At 40.7% G+C, this 24,472-nt stretch overlaps 1 protein-coding gene across 2 annotated transcripts in view; it reads right to left on the minus strand.

Moving 5' to 3' along the window:
• Positions 1-1,510: 1,510 nt before the first annotated feature.
• TMEM233 (transmembrane protein 233) overlaps positions 1,511-24,472 on the minus strand; it is a 31,573-nt gene continuing 8,611 nt past the window's right edge. Inside the window, exons 2-4 of one of the 2 annotated variants that reach the window (XM_069964090.1) lie at positions 17,959-18,093; positions 14,714-14,743; positions 1,511-4,401 (exon numbers count right to left, since the gene is read on the minus strand). In XM_069964090.1, coding sequence (XP_069820191.1) covers positions 14,741-14,743; positions 17,959-18,093 — 138 coding nt within the window. In that variant the 3' untranslated portion in view covers positions 1,511-4,401; positions 14,714-14,740. The remainder of the gene's footprint in view (positions 4,402-14,713; positions 14,744-17,958; positions 18,094-24,472) is intronic. The other variant, XM_069964089.1, reaches the window with a different exon arrangement.

The raw sequence follows: 24,472 nt of genomic DNA on the forward strand, positions 1-24,472 counted from the left end.
TCTCTTTCCCCATCTTTGGACACCGTACAATTTACATCCTTTGCCCCCCCATGTATTACATCTTCCATATTGTGTATTGATTGGCTACTGGTAGTGGTTGATAGTAATGCGACTGAAGAGGAGCCGTTTGATATTCCCGACTCCCCTATTCAGCCAATCAGTGCACTGAAGAGCGGAGCCGGGGATGTCAAAGACCTGCTACGCGAAGCAGGTAACGTATGCTCGCGGCTGGGCCGGCGGGGGCGATCGGATCGGCGGGTGGCGATGGGAGCGACGGCGGTGGGGTGGCGATGGGAGCGGCGGCGGTGGGGCGGCGATCGGACCAGCGGCGGGGGTGGCGATCGGACCGGCGGCGGGGGTGGCGATCGGACCGGCGGCGGGGGTGGCGATCAGACCGGCGGCGCAGGGGGCTGCAGTTGACCGTGGGGCCGGGCTGCGGATGAGCGGGGGATCGGGCTGCGAGCGGAGGGCCGGGCTGCGGGCACGCGATCGCAAAACAATTTTTCCGTACAATATATCGTACCTTCTAAACGCTGCTCGTTATGAAAAAAAAAACGTTACTCCGACATCGTTTATCGTGCGATTGGGCCAATTATTGTTTCGTGTAAACGCAGCATTACACTGAGCTCTGTTATACTTGATTGCTACAGCTGAGCAAGGCTTTTTGATTGATGTTTTCCTCTGCCTGTCTGGAACCTTGAGGATCAGAGCGCCGGTCCAAAGGGGATCCGAGCCGGCCTCTTGATCCTCATAAAAGAAAGCTGAGCCAGTCTCTCATCGCTGGCTATTAAGGTTCATACCCTGATCCCAGCTCCCCCTGTCTATTCCTGCGATCCCCGTACCTAATTCCTCTGCTTGCTCGACCTGTTATCTGACCTCTTGCCTGACCTTTGACTATCCGATTGTTTACTGATTTTGTACTGCTTTGCCCGTTTGGTTTTGACTTTGGCTTGTTTACTATCCTTTGGGTTTGTTCCTCTGCCTTGTTCCGTTTTGCATCCATACTAGTGTAGGGACCGCTTTCGTGGTTGTCCGCGGCTACCTAGGGCCGTTTAAGGCAAGTAGGTAGGGACAGTGGGTGGGCTCAGATTTAGTGCTCTGTCGTGTCTTGTCCCTACCTCCCCTGTCCTGACACCCCCTTTCCCTTTTTTTCTCTGAACTATACAGATTCAAATCCTCATTTACTGTATAATCTTTTGTGTGAGACGTTGCTAGGATAAAATAATTTAATTTATATTATATTATATTATGTCATATATATAAATGATGGATTTTTTGGTGGGAAGGGGGCCAGAAAAGAGAGTCTAGCTGCACACCAATGTTGTCTACTTCTGTTGTCTGTTGTAGAACAATTAAATGAATAAAGTGCTGAAAAATTGGTTTCAATAATTTACAGATAACAAGCAAATTATAGAATAAACATTTAATTCTCAAGTACAAAGTTAAGAAAATCTACAAATCAACAGTTACAATATAAATAAAGCAAAGATATCAAAATAAATACATGGATACATAGAACGCTTCACTTGTGCCATTTTCAATTTATGTTAAGACTTGTATTAGCTTTTTTTTAAATATATATATATAATACATATACACAGTGGTACCTTGGTTTAAGAGTAACTTGGATTGAGAGCGTTTTGCAAGAGTTTGAAATTGTAACTTGGTTTAAGAGCATTGCTTTGGTTTAAGAGCTCCCTGTACTGGGTGGGAGGGCAAGTGGGGGAGGGGCATGGTCTGCATAGCGGGGTCTACAGCACTGTACTCTGACCCAGGAAATCTCCCTCACCTTCCAAATCATAGCAGATCCACTTCAGGCTGGGGCTTACATCAGGGGACAGGACTGTGGAGGTAATCTCTCCATAGCTGTAACCCCTCTCTCCCCGGACAGAGAGTGTTGCATGTATGTGCCCACATCTGCCCTGCTCATTCCTTCCTGCTCCCTGCAGTCTCTGTCCGCCCTTGTGTTTCCCATCCTCTCCATTACTGTACAGTAACTTATAATATCACATATTCTGCTGTTTCTGAATGTTTGTTTCATTTGTTTTACTTGTTATTTAGAATAAAAAAAATCATTATATTTGGGGTGTGGAACCAATTGTCTGCATTTCTATGATTTCTAATGGTAAAATTTGCTTTGGTTTAAGAGTGATTTGGATTTACAATCACGGTCCCGGAACGAATTATGCTCGTAATCCAAGGCACCACTGTATAGCTATATATATATATATATATATATATATATATATATATATATATATATGGTTCTATTGAGATAATTTCACATAAAGATTGCAGCTTCTTGCATGCATCTAAGGATGTATGGGAAAATGGAAAAAAAAAATCAGCATAAAAGTAACTTTAGTACTGTCCTCAGAAATGTTAAAGAAGCACTTCCTCAAATTTGTTTGTCCATATGATGCACACTCACTACCACTATTCCTGCTGTGTCATCTGTTTCATCACAGCTCCATATATTACATTACTGTATCTGGGTCACGTGATTGCATATTGCATCCTCTCCCTTTCTAATCTGCGCTCAATCCCACAATTCAATAACACAGAATCACATGGCCAGCTAGAGCCATTACCATCTGTGCCTGGAAGAACAGTGTAATAATCCTCATCTCTCTCCATACATTTTTAAAGGGGATGTGTCACCTAAATTTTCTTCTTACTGATTTGAATCAGATACTAAAACTTGTTCTCTTATTCTAATCTGTTTTTATTTTTTGATGTAATTTATTTAAATTTCACTTTATAGAGATTGGTATGGGGGCTGCCATCTTGCCTGAGCTGTTTTAACAGCATTTAGTGACTTGCTTTACAGCAAGACTCATGGACATAGACGACAATAGAGAGAGTCTGTCCCCTTGAGATAAATGTGAAACATCATTGAGCGTGGTCTATGATCTTTGAAAAAATCATTCCACCGGGAGCTGCTTTTGTCTTTGTATTGATGCTATCTATCTACTGGTGTCACACGTTGCTGCAATCCTGTACAGATCACTTTACAGCAGTCTTCTCTTATCACCACAGACAGAACAGGAAGTCTCATCTTGTTTTAGCCCCAGTGGTGAGAAAGAAAACTGCAAGATCTCAGGATTATTTTAGAACATGGAGAGAAAAATGCAAAATTAGAAAAAGTTTTACCAAAAATTCTTAAAAAAAAAAGTTTAACATAAAAACAATATCAGTCAATAACAATCAGTCATTTTCTAATGACATCTTCCCTTTAAATAAAATAGAAGACTTTGGGGGGGATTTATCAACCTTAAAAGTTATATTTTTTTGGGCATAAAATGGGCAGATGCAAATTAATTTATTTTGCATTTGGTAATTTTATGCCCGTTGCACCAGAGGGGAGGGGAGGGGGCGGAACGGGTGGGGGGGGGGGGGGGCACAGACTCTGGGTCCGCTGAATTTATCAATTTTCTTACAGAAAAATGATAAGTTAACCTACGCCAGGTAGGGCAGTGCGTCACTACATAAATCTATGAAGTCGGGGTCATCTTTAAGCCTGGCGCAGAAAATAAATGTCTTCCTATGTGTATACAAACTGTTATCAAATCCATTATAACTGTGTCAGGAGCTATATATGCAATATTCATCATCATTAACTCTAATGGGAGTTTCTGTCTAGCTGAGATGGTGATCCCTGTAGGAGCACAGAAACATGTGTTTTTTAGGGGAGTCACCATAAGATCACATGACCCACTTTAAGGAAAGCATTTCAGGAATTTTCAGGCAGAAAGGATCAACTAATACTAGCTGACATAGGTATACATTGGCTGACCAGCTGCATACTGGATAAAAAGAACATTGTGGGACTGTCCGTAAGGGGCACAAAGGTGTCATAGATAGTTGCTGCCCTTGAAAGCTTTCTTGTTTTCATTTTAAAATGCAGCGACTATAGGATTTAAATAGAGGACATTCTCGTTCAGGGGAAGCTGGTAAGATCAGTGCATATAAATATTTTATCGTCCAGGAAACATTTAGCATTTTTGGCCAGGGCCTAAGTAAGTGTCAAGTTTCCAATAAAGGAAATAAGTAGGTATGTTTATGTAACCTAATCCTAAATTCTTTTACTGCCAGTGTTCTCCGTCCTTCGGGGTATTCCAAAACGCTCAACAATGAATTAGACAAATATTTACGGAGTTAAAGACATCCTATGGATAGATGATGTAAAAAAAATAGTGTTTTTGAGTGGCTGGAACCACATATACAGTATTTATGCATACACACACATTGATAGATATTTTGCATCCCGCAGGGTTGTCTTGATGTTGAAGACCTCGAAGTGTAACAACTTGTTTCGTCCTTTTTGCAGTTATGAAGAGCCTGATCGACCTCAAGTGAAAACATGATCTCCATGCTCTTGTCTCACCTTCAAACTGCATGCTGGAAAAAATAATGAAAAAAGAAATAATTTATGCTTTCGATTTCAACTACCTCATAAAAAGTCATGTTTAAAAAAAAAAAAAAATACTTGGTAGAATCCTGTTAGGGTATGCGCACACTACAGAAATTAACTTGCAGCGGATTCCGGATTCCTCATTCCCGCGATCAACAGGTTCATTCTTCGGATGGAAGGTGGAATCTGCCCGACCATAGAATGGAGCATACGGGACTGGCGCAAATTCAAGTGGGAGTGTGTGTGTGGGGTGGGGGGGGGGGGGCAGTGACGGAATCTGGGGCAATTTATCTGCATCATTTCCGTAGTGTGCACATACCCTTAGAGCGTATTTGTGTTCTTCTGTGATGTTGTATTATCTGATGACTGCTCACGACATGTCACAATTGACAGCTGCATCTGAATATTTGCAGTAAGCCTGCATCGGGGTCTGCTTCGTAATGGCCCTGATCCCGGCTCGGGGGGGGGGGGGAGCAGTGACGGAATCTGGGGCAATTTATCCGCATCATTTCCGTAGTGTGCACATACCCTTAGAGCGTATTTGTGTTCTTCTGTGATGTTGTATTATCTGATGACTGCTCACGACATGTCACAGTTGACAGCTGCATCTGAATATTTGCAGTAAGCCTGCATCGCGGTCTGCGTCGTAATGGCCCTGATCCCGGCTCGGCAGACGATTGCTTTCGGCTGCAGCAGCCGAAAGCAATCCAGTGCCTATCTCATTGATCTATGCAGCATAACTATACTGCGTAGATCTCAATGAGAGATCAGTGTGCATATACTAGAAATCCCCCAGGGGGAATAACCCTAACCCCAGGGGGGAATAACCCTAACCCCAGGGGGGCTTCTACTATAAGTGTAAAAAAAAGAAAAAAAGTTATTATTAATAAAAAAACCTCCCTTAATAAAAGTTTAAATCACCCCCCTCTTCCCATGTTATAAATAAAAATAAATAAACAAACATGTTTGTTATCGCCGCGTGCATAATCGCCCGAACTATTAATCTATTACATTCCTGATCTCGCACGGTAAACGGCATAAGCGCAAAAATATCCCAAAGTGCAAAATTGCGCATTTTTGGTTACATCAAATCCAGAAAAATTGTAATAAAAAGGGATCAAAAAGTCACATATGCACAATCAAGGTACCGATAGAAAGAACACATCATGGCGCAAAAAATGACACCTCACACAGCCCCATAGAAAAAAGGATAAAAGCGTTATAAGCATGGTAATAGAGCAATTTTAAGGAACATATACTTGCTAACAATGGTTTGAATTTTTTACAAGCCATCAGATAATATAAAAGTTATACATGTTATATATTGTTGTAATAGTAATGACTTGAGGAAGATATATAACAAGTTTCAGTTTTACCCAAGGACAAATGGCGTAAAAACAAACACCCCTCAAAAAACAGAATGCCTTTAAAAAAAAAAAAATTCACATTGAATTTTTTCCTGGTTATGCAGTGTTACTTTATGCAAAAATTCAGCCTGTCATTGCAAAGTACAATTAGTTGTGCAAAAACATAAGGGCTCATGTGGGTTTCTAGGTGAACAAATGCAAGTGCTATGGCCTTTTAAGCACAAGGAGGAAAATGCATAAATGCTAATTGGCCCGGTCCTCTAAGGGTTAAAAAAAGTAGTTTTTTTAAAGAAAAAATAAATATACAAAATATTACCCCCTAAAATCCCCCCTTTCCCATTTTTTAGCTGAAAATATAAACAAAAAATATATATCTAAAAAAATAAACATACATACTTAACTAGACAAAAAACCACCATAGAGCAAAATTTCAGCTTTTTGGTCACATCACATCCAGAAAAAATTTGAATAAAAAGTAATTTAAAAAAGTTGCATACATATAAGCGAGGTACCATTAAAAGTATAGATCATGACGCAAAAAAAAAATGACGCCTCAAATAGCCCAATTGACTAAAAAATAAAAGGGTTATAAGGATCACAATAAAGATTTTTTAAATTTTTTTTTTTTAAATGCAGTAAAATAAAAAATATTTATTTGCAATTTGGTGGTTATTCGTTTGCTGTGCAAGGTCAGGAATGTGATAATTTAATATTTCGGGCGATTCTACACATGCCAATTGCAAATAGTTTTTTTTGTTAGTTTTTGTTAATATTAAAAAAATAGGAAAAGGGGGCAATTTAAATTTATATTATGGGATTTTCTATTAAGGAAAAACTTTTTTTTACACTAATTTGTAGTCCACCCAGGGAACTCCGAAGATCAATACTATAATTGCTCCTAGGGATCAATGCAGTACATATCTACTGCATTGATCAATCTTATCTACACTCTGGGGATATTGTTGGGACACAGATCCGGGCTGTAAGTAGAAAGGATCGGCTTTCTGCGATTGCATTGCGACAAACCGATCCTGAACCGGACCACCAAGGAAGCATTTTTTTAAGCAATTTAAATGCCTCTGTCAGTATTGACAGAGGCATTTAAATAGTTATTTTTTTACATGTACAAATGTAAAATAACAAATGTAATTTGTAATCATTGTTAGTTATTTTTATGTTTGGCTTGCCCTTGTTAGGGTTAGGGACAGGGATTTGTGTATGATTTATAGTTTTTTTTTGTTTACTTAAAAAATATTTTATTTCACTTTTGTTTAACCCCTTAAAGTGACACTGTCACCCCCTTTGTGCATTCTGACATCTCTACACAGGTGTAATGGGTAAATTTAGCGTTTTTCATGCCTTATTTCATATCATACGTCATGGTGCTTGTTCAAGTAAAAAGTGTCCTTTTATCAACTGCAGATTGTATTAAGTGGGCGTGGCCTCACGGCAATAGCGCCACTTAGCTCCCTAGGCACCGTCGACCCCGCCCCCTTGACGCCCATTGGTTGGCCAACGTAAAGGGGGTGGGGTCTAGATCTTTCGGCCAGCCTGTTCCAATAGCCGGTGAGGGGGCGGGGCTAAGTGGCACTAATGCAGTGAGGCCCCGCCCACTTTACACAATCTGCAGTTGATAAAAGATGACTTTTTACGTAAACAAGCACCATGACATATGATGTAAAATAAGGTATGAAAAACGCTAAATTTACCCTTTACACCTGTGTAGAGATGTCAGAGTGCAAAAAGGAGGTGACAGTGTCACTTTAAGGTTTCATTTCTGCATTTTCATTTTTTCCTCCTACAGGACTGTTTGGGGTCTTATTTTTTGCGCCATGATCTCTACTTTTCATTGTTACTATATTCATGTAAATGGGACATTTTGATCGCTCTTAATTAATTTTTTTCTGATATATTACACCATATATTCCTTTTACACCACTCACCGTACAGGAACACCATTGTTACATTTTATTAGATTAGACAATAATGCACACTACAATATATAATATGTTTATGGGCGAAAGACTATGTCATTGTTTAATTATTGTTTGACAGTTTTTTTGTTTTTTTTTTACACTTTTTAAGTCCTTCTAAGGGACTATTACATTCATTCATTACATTGCCAACACTGATCAATGCTATGCCATTGCATAGCATTTATCAGTGTTATCTGTGATTTTCTCATAGAGCCTGAGCTGACTACATGGAGGTAAGTAAGAGACTTCCTGCAGTCAGGGGAAATGATTGGGATGAGTGTGACCGCGGGGGTCCCGATCAGACAGTGACAGGAGCACAGCTGACTGGCATTTAAAGTGTCACTGTCGTTATAACTTTCAAAATCTAAATCAACAGTAGATGTGATATAAAGCTGGCAATTTAGATTCATTATTTTTTTTAGTTATCATGGAAAACACGGCACTTTCTGTTTTCTGACCTTTTTTTCTCAAAAAAACAGGAAACGGTCAGAAAACAGGAAGTGCTGTGTATCCCAGGCCATCTGAGCGCTCACAGAGAGAAGGCAGTCATGTGATTGTCAGACACATTGAGCCGTGACTCTCTGTACTGGCCGGAATTCCGATGATTAGTCTGTATTTTTTCAACCAGCACAAGTCAGAAAATCTACCTTCAGGAGACTGGACCTGGATTTCTGGTAAGTACAGCTTTCTTTTACAGCATGATAACAACAAAAATAATAATGAATATATATAGCAAACTTGCTTTATATGACATCTACTGTTGTTTTAGATTTTGAAAGTTATAATGATGGTGACACTATAAATGCCTGCAACATCATGGCCTGGCCGAGCGATTGCTCGGGGATGTGATGTTGCAGCTGGAAAACCCAGGAGCAGCGCTATGGGCCACAAGGATAGGTGTACTTTGTTTATTATGTTCCCGCACCCCCCTTTCTTTCTGCCTTTTTTTTTTCTCACGTGACTTCTTCTTTAAGCCTCTTCAGTCTGTTCCTTAAGGTTAAAATATATTTAGGGGTGACAGTAACTGATGTCGTCATTGGATAAGCTGTGAAAATTGTGTGAGATAAGTGAAAAAACTCAAATTCTACAATGTATGTTCTTAGGCTGTCCTTTTTTCCTTACATTAATGTAAAATTCAAAGCTTGACCTTATGCTGATTTACATAACCTTCTTATTTATCGTTCTGTTCTTCTATTAATATGCAGTGTAATCCAATGAGCCTATATCTAGAAGTGGAACATCTATTTTGAGACTACGCAACACACGAACAGTTGTGATGTCATTTTCTGTGCACTTCAGCCGTAGTAGTAACCACATTTATCAATGTGCTCCCTTGGTGTACGCCACAAGAAAGCACAGATTGCCCTTACTGCTTATGGGGGGGGGGGGGGGGGTGTCAAGGTGGGGTGGAGACATAATAATATAATGGAATAAATCTAAATAATTTATTCTCATATAAATTTAATTTACCTACCCACCAACACCCCCCCCCCCGGTTTTGTTCGTGTCTTTATCTAAGATTAACCCCTGGTATACCACCGTATATGTCATGCTAGCATTAAAGAGGTTATCCAGCGCTACAAAAACATGGCCACTTTTCCCCCTCTCTTTTCTCCAGGTCAGGTGTGGTTTGCAAATAAGCTCAATTTACTTCAATGGAACTGTGTTTAAAACTCCACCCAATCTGGAGATAAAAGAGGGTGGAAAGTGGCCATGTTTTTGTAGCGCTGGATAACCCTTTTAACCATATAGATTAAGGTATAAGTATAGAACAGGCTAGGGAGCCATAACTGCTGCATACCAAGTGGCTGTCAGACACTTTTACTGCTATTAGCTGGCATGGAGTGACCATTGCATGTTGTTTAACTGTTTAAATGCCACTGTCAAAGCTGACAACTACATTTAAACAGTTCCATTTTGCGACATTGGTAGTTTAGAGAATCAGATTATTTACGGAGCAAATCTATTCTTATGGCAGCACAAGGGCTTTACTAGGCCTCTGTGGCTGTCATGAGTGATCTGCTCTTACAGTCTGACAATCAGTTTGGTGCAGTGCAACAGCATTGTATTCAACTGTATAAGCAATTGGGTGATTGCTTACAGAAGTCCCTTATTGGGCAAAATATACTGTAAAATAACTCCCACAATAAAAATTCTATTCACCTCACCTTTCCCATTTATCAAATAAAAAATGGAAATAAAACAAGTATGCTATATTTGCTATTGCAGCATGTGATAATGTCTGAACTATGAGGCTATGTTCACACACAGTAAAAAAAAAAAAAAAAAAAAAAAAAGAAGTTGGGAAGCCATATTTTGCATTTCTTTTTTATTATACTGTGTGTGAACATAGCCTTAAAATATAGTGGTATTTATAGGGGAACTCCAGATAGGGAAAACTTTTTTCTATTAGAAGTTATATAGCTGTATCTATATAATGTATTACCATATCTGTGCAGTTCTGCCACACTGGTAGTTGATTGACATAGAGGAAGTGAAGAAAACTGACCCCTGTGCCAATCCACTTTGTCTCTGGCTCCCTCTGCTCACCCCCCTGTGGAGACAGAGATTACCTGCTTCTTTCTCACATTGTGTGTGTTTGCTGAGCACAGGCTGATGATGCAGACAGGGGGCATTTTCAAATTAAATTCAAAAAGTTCTTTACTTTATTCCAAAATCTGTGTTACAGGTAGTAACAGTGTGCTGTGTGGTATTACAGGTAGAGACTACAGCGTGCTGTGTGGTATTACAGGTAGAGAATACAGCGTGCTGTGTGGTATTACAGGTAGAGAATACATCGTGCTGTGTGGTGTTACAGTTAGAGAATACAGCGTGCTATGTGGTGTTACAGGTAGAGAATACAGTGTGCTGTGTAGTGTTACAGGTAGAGAATACAGTGTGCTGTGTGGTGTTACAGGTAGAGAATACAGTGTGCTGTGTGGTGTTACAGGTAGAGAATACAGTGTGCTGTGTGGTGTTACAGGTAGAGAATACAGCATGCTTTGTGGTGTTACAGGTAGAGAATACAGTGTGCTGTGTGATGTTACAGGTAGAGAATACATCGTGCTGTGTAGTATTACAGGTAGAGAATACAGCGTGCTGTGTGGTGTTACAGGTAGAGAATACAGCGTGCTATGTGGTGTTACAGGTAGAGAATACAATGTGCTGTGTGGTGTTACAGGTAGAGAATATAGCATGCTGTGAGGTGTTACAGGTAGAGAATACAGTGTGCTGTGTGGTGTTACAGCTAGAGAATACAGCATGCTGTGTAGTGTTACAGGTAGAGAATACAGTGTGCTGTGTGGTGTTACAGCTAGAGAATACAGCGTGCTGTGAGGTGTTACAGGTAGAGAATACAGGGTGCTGTGTGGTGTTACAGGTAGAGAATACAGTGTGCTGTGTGGTGTTACAGGTAGAGAATACAGCGTGCTGTGTGGTGTTACAGGTAGAGAATACAGCGTGCTGTGTGGTGTTACTGGTAGAGAATAGAGTGTGCCGTGTGGTGTTACAGGTAGAGAATACAGAGTGCTGTGTGGTGTTACAGGTAGAGAATACAGCGTGCTGTGTGGTGTTACAGATATAGAATACAGTGTGCTGTGTGGTGTTACAGGTAGAGAATACAGCGTGCTGTGTGGAGTTACAGGTAAAGAATACATCGTGCTGTGTGGTGTTACAGTAAGAGAATACAGCGTGCTATGTGGTGTTACAGATAGAGAATACAATGTGCTGTGTGGTGTTACAGGTAGAGAATACAGGGTGCTGTGTGGTGTTACAGGTAGAGAATACAGTGTGCTGTGTGGTGTTACAGGTAGAGAATACAGCATGCTTTGTGGTGTTACAGGTAGAGAATACAGTGTGCTGTGTGGTGTTACAGGTAGAGAATACATCGTGCTGTGTGGTGTTACAGGTAGAGACTACAGCGTGCCGTGTGGTATTACAGGTAGAGAATACAGCGTGCTGTGTAGTATTACAGGTAGAGAATACAGTGTGCTGTGTGGTGTTACAGGTAGAGAATACAATGTGCTGTGTGGTGTTACAGGTAGAAAACACAGTGCTTTGTGGTGTTACAGGTATAGAATACAGCGTGCTGTGTGGTGTTACAGGTAGTAACAGTGCCGTGTGGTGTTACAGGTAGAGAATACAGCGTGCTGTATGGTGTTACAGGTAGAGAATACAGTGTGCTGTGTGGTGTTACAGGTAGAGAATACAGCGTGCTGTATGGTGTTACAGGTAGAGAATACAGTGTGCTGTATAATGTTACAGTTAGAGAATACATCGTGCTGTGTGGTGTTACAGGTAGAGAATACATCGTGCTGTGTGGTGTTACAGGTAGAGAATACATCGTGCTGTGTAGTGTTACAGGTAGAGAATACAGAGTGCTGTGTGGTGTTACAGGTAGAGAATACATTGTGCTGTGTAGTGTTACAGGTAGAGAATACAGAGTGCTGTGTGGTGTTACAGGTAGAGAATACAGCGTGCTGTGTGGTGTTACAGGTAGAGAATACAGTATGCTGTGTGGTGTTACAGGTAGAGAATACAGTGTGCTGTGTGGTGTTACAGGTAGAGAATACAGCGTGCTGTGTGGTGTTACAGGTAGAGAATACAGTGTGCTGTGTGGTGTTACAGGTAGAGAATACAGCGTGCTGTGTGGTGTTACAGGTAGAGAATACATCGTGCTGTGGGGTGTTACAGGTAGAGAATACATCGTGCTGTGTGGTGTTACAGGTAGAGAATACAGCGTGCTGTGTGGTGTTACTGGTAGAGAATACAGTGTGCCGTGTGGTGTTACAGGTAGAGAATACAGAGTGCTGTGTAGTGTTACAGGTAGAGAATACAGCGTGCTCTGTGGTGTTACATGTAGAGAATACAGTGTGCCGTGTGGTGTTACAGGTAGAGAATACAGCGTGCTGTGTGGTGTTACAGGTAGAGAATACAGTGTGCTGTGTGGTGTTACATGTAGAGAATACAGTGTGCTGTGTGGTGTTACAGGTAGAGAATACAGCGTGCTGTGTGGTGTTACAGGTAGAGAATACAGCGTGCTGTGTGGTGTTACAGGTAGAGAATACAGTGTGCTGTGTGGTGTTACAGGTAGAGAATACATCGTGCTGTGGGGTGTTACAGGTAGAGAATACATCGTGCTGTGTGGTGTTACAGGTAGAGAATACAGCGTGCTGTGTGGTGTTACAGGTAGAGAATACATCGTGCTGTGGGGTGTTACAGGTAGAGAATACATCGTGCTGTGGGGTGTTACAGGTAGAGAATACATCGTGCTGTGGGGTGTTACAGGTAGAGAATACATCGTGCCGTGTGGTGTTACAGGTAGAGAATACAGAGTGCTGTGTAGTGTTACAGGTAGAGAATACAGTGTGCTGTGTGGTGTTACAGGTAGAGAATACAGCGTGCTGTGTGGTGTTACAGGTAGAAAATACAGTGTGCTGCGTAGACAGGACCACAATAAAATAATAAAGTACTGCAATTAATTCAGTAACACAATGAAACTGCAATGTGTAAACACAGCCTAGATGTTCTGCAACAGCTTTGGGTGGGGAATGGGCAGGGTGGAGGACTGTGATGAACAGCTGAGGGAAAGCAATGCATTCTGGAACCAGGACGTACAGCCACACAATACAGAACGAAGACCCCCAAAACAAATGGATTTTTGGTAGTTTCAAAACTGGAATAGATAGGTAAGCAATGCTATATGCTTCTGCAGCAGGTTTATTTTTTTTTTTACCTCTACCTGGAGTTCCCCTTGAAGCCACATGGTGAATTGCATAAATAAATGGAAATACCAGAATTGTCACATCACATTTCACTAAATGAAAAAGTGATCAAGAAGACTGATCTACACAACAAAAAATCAAAAGGACAGATCACGAAACAAAAAATGAGCCATCACATAGCTCCACAGACAAAAAAAAAAGAAATTTTTTAGGGGTCTGAGGAGGACAATTTAAAGTCCCACCAGATTAAAAAAAAAAGGCAAGAAGGCAGGGGGGTGCGGGAAAATAAGAAACAAAGTAAACTTACCTATCCTCATGCTCCGTAGTGCCACTCCCGAGTCCCATTGACAGCCACCGGCATCCTGTAGCTCTTCCAGCTGCAACATCACGTCCCCAGCTGAATGATTTCCTGCTCAACACCTCCCCAGTCACTGACGGGATGAGCAGGAAATCACTCAGCCCGGCCTTGATGTTGCAGCTGGAAGAGGCGGGACTGTTCGTAACGTACCCGGTTTCCAGCTGAAAATTTCATCCGGCGGCAATCAGTGGGACCCAAGAGCAGCCATACAGAAGCGCGAGGAAGAGTGAGTTTACCTTGTTTATTATTTTCCCCCACCCCCCTCCCTTCCTTTTTTTTAAATTGGATAGCTGCTTTTAATCCACGGTCTGTCCTGGGGTCTGTTCGGCAGGTGATGCAGTTATTGTCCTAAACAACTACTTTTAAACTTGCAGCCCTGTGTCAAATTGGGATGGCCTAGAGTGTCTGTGCCCTAGTCTTGCGACGCTTCTCTGTCTTTCCTATCCTTCCTCTTTATCATTAGGAATGCCGCATTTCTCTCTAATTCTCACTTGTCTAAGCGGTGCACATGTGTTGAATAGTTAAGGTACATGTGCAGTGTTCAGACAAGTCATGAATAGGAGAAATCCTTCCAGGGGCATTCCTAATGGCGAAGAGGGCGGGGAGGAGGGGCGGAGAGACGTTGCAGGTGTAGGGCATAGACACACTAGGCCACGCTGATTTGAAACAAGGATGCAAGTTTAAAAGTTGTTTTTTAGGACAATAACTCATTCACCTGCCGAATGGACCCCAGGACAGATCTTGGATTAAAAGCAGCTATTCGATGGTTGGGAAGGGGGGGAAGGGGGTGTTGGGCAGATTTTGGGCACAGAGTCGCTTAAAGTTTAACATAAAAGTATAACATAAAAAATATACAAATTGGGTATCATACTGACCTGAAAGATACATATAACACCTCAGTTTTACTGCACGGTGAATGGCATAAAAATGAAAAAAACAAGAAAATCAGTATTACACTTTTCTTTCCAATTTCACCTCACAACTATTTTGTTTAATTTTTACAAGTGTATTTTATGGTAAAATGAAGGGTGAAAGGACAAAGTCCAATTGGTTCCATGGACAATAAGCCATCTCATGGTTCTATAGACTGAAGAGTGCAAAAGTTGGGACTAAGTCATAACCCACAGGCGGCTGTAACTATACTGGGTGAATTTTCTGCTACTGCAGGGTTGTGTTCATGGCCGCCTGTAGGTTGCAGCGTTACCCCACACTTGTATGAGGGAAGAGGGTCATGTGACCAGGCAGTGCGACACTGTTGTTCCGGATCCTGCAACCAGGATTTACTGTTTAGCCCAAGCTTAGAATATAGAAGAGTTTCTCTTATACTTTTCTGTGTTTAGAACCCACTCTTGGTTTTGGGTTGAATAAAAAGATTACATACAGTACTGATTCATACTTAGAGGGGGTTTCCAAGATATAAACTTGTCACCTATCCAGTATCTGATTGGTGGGGGGCTCTAACTGATAAGACCCCCAAAGATCAGACAAATGAATGGGCTTTTTTTTCAGTAAGTGGATGGAGTGACAGCTCACATGATCGACCTCGGCTCCATTCACTCTTTATGGGACTTTTGTAGAAAGCTGAGCACTGTGCTCGGGTGTCTTTGGAAAGTCCCATAGATCAATGGAGTGGCTGTCAAACATGTGAGCTAAGGAACAAGGGAATCGTGTTTTATGATTGGTAGGGGTCCTAGTGATCAGACCCCCACCAGTCACATGCTTATCAGTTTACTTAAAGGAATAAATCCTAGAATGAAGTTTGAACACAGGCTAATATGGTAATAAAGTTGGGAAGGGACTGATAGATGACCTCTTAACCTGTTAAATCCCTTCCTGGGGGCCCCAACGTTTCTAAAATTTGGATGTTTTATATCTTTTGATCTTCTGCTTTTTTTTTGGAAAGTGCAGAAAGGTTGATGAGGCCATACTGTATATCACTTGAATGGTTTATATAAGACTAGAATAATAAGTTTATCAATAATGTTTCGTTCAGAAACCGTGCCACCCTTGTCCATAGGCCGTGACTGGTATTGCAGCTCATCTCTTATTCAAGGAAAATGGGTACTCAGGCAGTTTTCCTTTTTCTTTTAAATCAATTGGCGTCAGAAAGTTGTTCAAGTTTGTAATTTATTTCTATTTAAAAATCTAAAGTCTTCCAGCACTTATCAGCTGCTGTATGTCTGGTAGGAAGTGGTGTATTGTTTCTAGTCAGACACAGTGCTCTCTGCTGCCAACTCTGTCCAAAGCAGGAGAGATTTTCTTTAGGGATTTCCTACTGCTCTTGACATTTCTTGTCATGGACAGAGGTGGCAGCAGGGACCACTATGTCAGACGGTAAAGAATACACCACTACCTTCAGGACATACAGCAGCTGATAAGTATTGGAAGGCTTAAATATAAATATACTTAAATATAAGTTTATTACAGATCTATATAACTTTTTGACACCAGTTAATTTGATAGAAAATAAATTAGCCACAGTACCCCCTTAGGCTAGTTTCACATGTACAGGATCACAGTGGATTTCACAATGCGAGTTCAGCAGCTAAATCCGCTGCGATCCTATGTAGTGTCATTTTCTATAGGTTTACATACTCTCAGCAGATTTTTCATTCCTTTTCGAGTATGCAAAGCCCCGTCCTCTTTAACCCGTCCCTGCTCTTGAATATTTACCCGTCCGTGCTCCGGCCTGCTTCTCCAGCTTCCGACTCCCTGGTGTCCCGCTCTGCCAAATAGTACGCGGTCCCTCCCGTCACACCCACTAATTGGCTGAGTGGGACGTCAGGGAGCCGGGAGCCACAGAAGCAGGCCGGAGCGCGGACGGGTAAAGTATTCACCGGGCAGGGCCGGGTTAAGTGGGGTGGGGCTTTACATACTTGCAATGGAAAGAAAAATTCACTGCTAGTATGTAAACTTATAGAAAATTACACTGTACAGGATCGCAGCAGATCCTGTACGTGTGAAACTAGACTTTTAAGCCTAGTTAAAATTTTATACCACTCTCTTAAAGCGACTCTGTACCCACAATCTGCCCCCCCCCCCAAACCACTTGTACGTTCGGATAGCTGCTTTTAATCCAAGATCTGTCCTGGGGTCCGTTCAGCAGGTGATGCAGTCATTGTCCTAAAAAATAACATTTAAACTTGCAGCCCTGTGCCCAATGGGCGTGGTCTAGATTGTGTATGCATTAGGCTGGCACAACCTCTCTGTCCCTCCTCCCCTCCCTCCTCATCATTAGGAATGCTCCGGGCAGATTGCCTCCTATTCCCCACCTGTTTGGCCCGGCACATGGGCTGGATCATTAAGCAACTGTGCAATGTTCAGCATGGAGAAAATGTTTCAGTGGCATTCCTAATGATGAAGACGGTGTGGAGAAGGGACCTAGGGGTGGTGCAAAGTTAGGGCACAGATACTCCCGTTTGGCATGGGGCTGCAAGTTTAAAAGTTGTTTTTTATGGCAATAACTGCATCACCTGCTGAAAGGACCCCAGGACAGATCTTGGATTAAAAGCAGCTATCCGAAGGTACAAGTGGTTTTGGGGGGGATCAGATTGTGGGTACAGAGTCGCTTTTTAAATGCCTATTTGATTTGATCTTAAAGTAGTGGTGTAGGCCTCTAAGCCACAGTAGAAAATTGCAGTCTGCCATGATGATATTTATTTTCTGTACTTTTTCTGTAATTTTTAATGTGTTTTATATGAAGTGCTGATGAAAACGTTGGGGGAGATTTATCAAACATTGTGTAAAGTGAAACTGGCTCAGTTGCCCCTAGCAACCAATCAGATTCCACCTTTCATTTCACACAATCTGATTGGTTGCTAGGGGCAACTGAGCCAGTTTCACTTTACACCATGTTGCACAATTCTACTTTAAATCAGTTTAATAAATTTCCCCCTTTGTCTTTCTAATACTATGGAAATCTTAGCTGTGCACCGGAAGTGAGTCAAGCTCCTATTACATTTTCTGGTGAAGTATAATTTAGCTTTATAGTATTAAGAGTGTATATGGTAGTAACAACTTAATACAATGAACTAACTCATATGACCAGTCTCTATGTAAGTCTATTTAGACCAGGACTTGATTTTCTTTTATAAAAGATATAATAAAGATTTGAACGTACCGTTGAAAAATGAACAAAACAGTATGTTGCAATAACCAGCAGACCGATGATTATAGAGGCAATTGCAACATATAAGGCGTTACGTCCCAATCTTCTTGATCCTTCAATATCACCATCGTTGTAGCTGTTTAAGGCCTGTGGTATTGAAATATACAAAATAAGTTAATCTCTTCTATATAACTGGTCGGTAAATAGTTAAATAAACTGATGTTAGATAGGAAAACACATTGACATTGAGGTTTCATACATAGGGATATCTATTAACTTTTAAAACATTTTATTTTTTTATTTAATCCACATACAGATGGATGTGTCTGTTTTTTTTTTTTTTAAATAACTGGAGGTAATTTGTAAACTCTTAAAGGGGTTATCCAGTACTACAAAAAAAGGTCTCCAGTTTTTTTTGGGAGGGGGGGGGGGAGTTGCAACTTAGTTCTGTTAAAGTCAATGGAGCTCAATAGCAAACCACACCTGAACTGGAGACAAGAGAAGGGGCTGTTTCTGGAAGAAAGTGGCTATGTTTTTGTAGCGCTGGATAACCCCTTTAAGAACATGGGCTGGTTTGGGCCTTAAAAGGGTTGTATCATAAAATAAAGTGGTAAAACCAGATGCTTACCACATACACATATGAACAAATGTGCTGTTTTTAGTAAGTTAGTTAAGTAAGTTTAGTAAGTAAGTTATATCACTGTATCATTTTTCTTCCCCATGAAGTTTTCTTCAAACTATGGAAAACTTTTACATATTTTTGCCGTTTCATACAAAATATTAAACATACTGGGGAAGATTTATCAAACATGGTGTAAAGTGAAACTGCCTCACACTTTCTCACAAGTTGAGACCAACTACCAGTACTTTCTGAAGGTTACTGTTGAACTGAGCATGCCTGACCCATCTTAGTGGGTCGTAACCAAGGGCAACAGGTTATCAAAACAGTGCAGGCACATTAGGGATTAGTCAGTTTATATCTATCATACAGGACAGTATGGGAAATGCTTGTACACTTATAATATGTTTAATTACACATAATGCATCAGTTTAGGCTAGTTTTATTAATGATACCACCCCTTTAACCCCTTAATGATGCTGCCAATTTTCATTTTTGCACTTATTTTTTTTTTTCTTCTCTTGTTTAAAAAGTAGGGATGGTTCGAACCTGCCGAGGTTCGGGTTCGCATGAACCCAAACGCTCGGCAGCAGATTCCCGCTGTCTGCCCGCTCCATGGAGTGGGCGGATCCAGCGGGAGTAACGCCTGGAAAACTGGGATACAGCCTATGGCTATGGCTGTATCCCAGTTTTCCAGGCGGTCCTCCCGCTGGATCCACCTGCTCCACGGAGCGGGCAGACAGCGGGAATCATTACTGAATCATTACTTGGTTCGGACCATCTCTATTAAAAAGCCATAGCTTTTTACTTTTTCCACAGACCTATATAAGGTCTTTTTTTGCAACACAAATTGTACTTTCTAATGACACTCATTTTTTTTTTACATAAAAGTGTAAGGTTAAATTGAAAAAAAGAAAAAAAAAGCGAGGGGTTGTTCACCATGTGGTAAAACTGACATGTTATTTATATTCCAGTACGATTACAACGATACCCAATGTACATAACTTTTATTTTACTTTACTAATTTTAACACCGTCACATTTTTAAACACTGTCAAAATTATTGGATATTTTTATGGCAAATAATGGACGTTCTTATATAAATTACACCTATTATTATTAAATAACAGCAGTTAGTTTGCCTCAAAATAATGGCTGTCCTAAAAGACGGTCATCAAACAGCCAAAAAAAACAGTGTAGGAACATAGCCTAAAATTGCTCTATTCTGCCCCCTAGGCTATGTTCCCACTTCAGAATCATAGTGAGGAAATCATTCTTTGCATCCATTAATATTATGAGATGGCTGCCTTTCCCCACTATAATCCCATAGTGGGAACATAGCATTTGCATTTTACATTCAGAATTTTTTTTTTTTTAACATTTTATGTTAAATATATTTTTTAGGATTTTTGGTGCTCTCCCCCCCCAATATTTCATTTTACTACATTTTTTTTACGTAAAATAATCCTGAAATTTGAACCCCTTAAGGCCAGATCCAATTTCAATTTTTGCCCTTAAAACGCCATAGCAGTTGCATTTTTTAACCTAGAGACCCATGTGAGCCCTTATTTTCTGCGCCACTAATCGTACTTTGCAATGACACGCTTCATTTTTGCATAAAATATGCTGCGAAACCAGAAAAAAAAAATATATGGGTAGGGAAATTGAAAATATATATATATTTTTTTTTTTTTTTTGGGGGGGGGGTCGTGTTTACGCCGTTCACCCTAAGGTAAAACTGAATTGTTATACATTTTTCCTTAAGTTAGTACGATTACAGTATGTACCTTGCATGACTTTTATTTGATGGCTTTTGAAAAATGAAAACCTTTTTAAATAAATGTTCCTTAAAATTGCTCTATTGCCATGCGACTTTTTGATCATTTTTTATTACAATTTTTGGGGATTTGATGCGACCAAAAATGCGCAATTTTGCACTGTGGAATTTTTTTTCGCTTATGCCATTTACCGTGCGAGACCAGGAATGAAATAAATTAATAGTTCGGGTGATTATGCACGCGGCGATACCAAATATGTTTATTGATTTATTTTTATTTATAAAATGGGGAAAGGGGGGGTGATTCAAACTTTTATTAGGGGAGGGGATTTTTTTTATTAATAATTTTTTTTTAATTTTTATTTTACACACTTACTAGAAGTCCCCCTGGGGTTAGGGTTATTCCCCCTGGGGGACTTCTAGTATTACTACTCTGATCTCTTTATTGAGATCTATGCAATATAGATATATTACATAGATCCATGAGATCGGTGTCCTATAGATTGCCAAGCCGGGATCAGCGCCATTACGGCGAAGACCCCCGGCTGGAGCAGATGCGGGGGTTGCTCCTCTGCCATCGCGTTGCGCGGGGGGGGGGGTCATTCTCTCACTATACCACCAGGCATGGGGGAAATAGCAACTTTGACAGCTGCATTTAAATGGCTAATCGGACCATGCCTGATAATATTCGCGTTCCCGGGTTGCAGATAGCACCCGGGATCGCAGCGGTTCAGAGCAGAGTCGCTGCGTGGCCCCCCTTCAAAACGAACCTAGGGACACCAGGGTGTACATTTACGCCATGTGTCCTTAAGGGGTTAAAGAACTCTGGTGAAGCTCTTTTTCTTTCAAATCAACTGGTGTCCTAAAGTTATAAAGATTTGTACTTTTCTTCAAATTAAAAATCTCAAGTCTTCCCATACAGCTGCTGCATGTCCTGTAGGAAATGGTGTATTCTTTCCAGTCTGACATAGTGATCTCTGCTGCCACCTCTGTCCATGTCAGGAACTGTCCAGAGCAGGAGAGGTTTTCTATGGGGATTTGCTACTGCTTTGGACAGTTCCTGTCACGGACAGTGATGGCAGCAGAGAGCACCGTGTCAGACTGAGGAGAATACACCACTTCCTGCAGCTGATAAGTACTGTAAGACTGGAGATTTTTTCATAGTAGCAAATTACCACTCTCTGGCACTTTTTGACACCAGTTCATTTAAGAGATTTTTTTTGTGGAGTACCCCTTTAACCCCTTAAGGTCAAAGCCAATTTTCATTTTTGCACTTTTGCTTTTTTCACTTTATGTTTAAAAGTCCATAGCGCTTGCATTTTTTCACCTAGAGACTCATATGAGCCCTTATTTTTGGCAAAACCAATTGTACTTTGCAATGCCAGGCATTATTTTTCCATAAAATATGCTGCGAAACCGGAAAAAAATCATTTGCACTGTTAAATTGAAATAAAAAAATTAATTTGTTTTGATTTTGGGGAGTTTTGCATTTACGCCGTTCGCCCTATGGTAAAACTGACTTGTTATATATGTGCCTCAAGTTGTTATGATTACATTGATATGTAACATGTATAACCTTTATATTATCTGATGGCCTGTAAAAAATTCAAACCATTGTTAACAAATATATGTTCCTTAAAATCGCTCTCTTCCCATGCTTATAGCGCTTTTATCCTTTGGTCTATGGGGCTGATTGAGGTGTCATTTTTTGCGCCATGATGTGTTCTTTCTATCGGTACCTTGATTGCACATATGCAACTTTTTGACCGCTTCTTATTACATTTTTTCTGGATTTGATGCGACCAAAAATGCGCAATTTTGCACTTTGGAATTTTTTTGCGTTTACGCTGTTTACCGTGCGAGATCAGGAAAGGGATAAATTAATAGTTCGGGCAATTATACACACACCAATAGCAAATATGTTCGTTTATTTGTTTATTTATTTATTTATATTCATAAAATGGGAAAAGGGGGTGATTTGGACTTTTATTAGGGAAGGGGATTTTTTATTAATAAAAAAAAACATTTTTACTTTTATTTTTACATGAACTAGAAGTCCCCCTGGGGGACTTGTATATACACAGCACTGATCTCTCATAGAGATCAATGCTGTGTATATACACAGCAATGATCCATCAGATCGGTGATCCATTGCTATGGCCTGCTGCAGGCCATAGCAATGTATTGCCGAGCCGGGATCATCGTCATTGCGAGGCTGAGGCCCAGCACGGGCAGAAGAATGGATCTCCCCCCTGCGATCCGTCCCACTAGACACCAGGGACAGGGTGAGCAAAGCCTCTAAATGCAGTTGTCAGGTTTGACAGCTGCATTTAGAGGCTTAATTAGCCGGTGCGGCAACGGGACCCGCGCCGGCTAATAGAGGCACTGCCCGGCTGTACATATTAGCCGGGAGCGGTGCCGTTCAGAGCGGGGTCCCGTCGGGACCCCTCTTTGAACACCCCCCCCGCGGCACCATGACGTATCAGATATAAAAAAGGGAGCTTGAAATAAATAAAAATAAGTAAATGTGAATCCCTTGTAAACTAAGTGCAACAGTGCAAAATATATATAATATAGTGTCTTTAATATTATACAATTCCTGATTTCACAATCCTCTCATTGCCTTAGAATATTGCTTGGAGTTTCCTGCCAAAATTTGATGCAGATGAAAAGTAATGGAGTTTGTGAAGTAATGAGGAGTGGGAAGGAAAGATGAAAGAAATCTGCAATCAGTAATTCTGGATGCTAATATAATAACTCTCAGAGGAGCAAAGGAATATTACAGAATATTGAATGAAAAAGAATGCGATGTAAGGAAGGCCTGTTATACACTTGTTATATAAGCGGGAAGACCTTGTTATTGATGAAATATGCAGAATCCTTAGAAAAAAGTACAAATGAGTAAAGGAATAATATTGGTAGGTTCCCATAAATACACATATATATATATATATATATATATTTCAAAAATTAAAATCTATAAGGGTGCCACAACCCACAGTTTAAACAATTTTGTTTTTTCCTTGCTGCCGCCCTCGGATTCCCTCTCCGGCCTTTCCCCATTCTACTTAATATTATGCTCCCTTGCCTTTCCCTACCTTTCCTTTAAACCCTATAACATAACACCCAACAAATAAAAAGAAGAAAAAAAAACGGAAAAAAGAGGACAAGCTGGAAGAAAGAGCTCTCTTACCATCAATTGCCTGACACCACCTTGTGCCACCGCTCCTCCCGCCATCCCCTCTACCCCCCCCATTCCATTCGTACCCATTTAGTCTCTTCTCCTCTCATTACAACTGCCTGTACTGCCCAAGAGATACAGCGCATGCACCTACATCCGAGACTCATCTCCACCAATACCGTAGTAGGTATACTACCGACTCCTTAGTCAGCCGAGAGCATGGGTAATTTTCCTTATCCTTTAAATGATTCAATACCTAAAGCTATTGCCCTGGTGCAAAGATAGTATTGGTAGGTTCCATTGTTTTTCATGCTGGCCATGCAGGGAATAAAAAAATATTTCCTATTTAGGCACCAGGTTAGGAGCTATAGTATTTGTATAAAGAATCCACTGTAGATTTTTTTTCACCAGAAATCTTTTTTTTAAGGTTTTCGCATAAATTGTTTAAAGTACAACTTTGGGTATGGAAGAGTTAACCCTGTTTAACCCCCACATACAATCTAAGCTTGTTTGTAATAGGTCTCTATTACATAAAATGGTCTGTTTGTCTGTAGCACACCCTGAAGCTTCTGAAAATCCTCACTGTCTGTTCCATTCGGTCTCCACTCCTTTGTCCTCCCCCTCACGTGATCTCTGTCTCTTCTGTGTGTCAGGTATGCTGTAACAAATCTTTTGTAAGTGACTCACACATATCGGAGATCACATAGCCAAAGCAGATCCAGATCAAGACAATGGTGGTTGGGTACCAGGCAATTGGCTCCGAGGTGCAATGCATGTTGGGTGATGATGTTTCCCACCTGGGTGCCAAAATGAAAAACTGGGATAATTTGTAAAAGTTTGAATCCGGGGCTAAGAGCAGCATAGACATGCCGGAAAGGTGTCAATCAGTGGAGGACTGGTTAGTGCATATAATATTTTTTATAAGATTGCCAGAATACCCCTTTAATTTA

The sequence above is a fragment of the Dendropsophus ebraccatus genome, chromosome 3 (assembly GCF_027789765.1).
Source record: "Dendropsophus ebraccatus isolate aDenEbr1 chromosome 3, aDenEbr1.pat, whole genome shotgun sequence".
Lineage (NCBI taxonomy): Eukaryota > Metazoa > Chordata > Amphibia > Anura > Hylidae > Dendropsophus > Dendropsophus ebraccatus.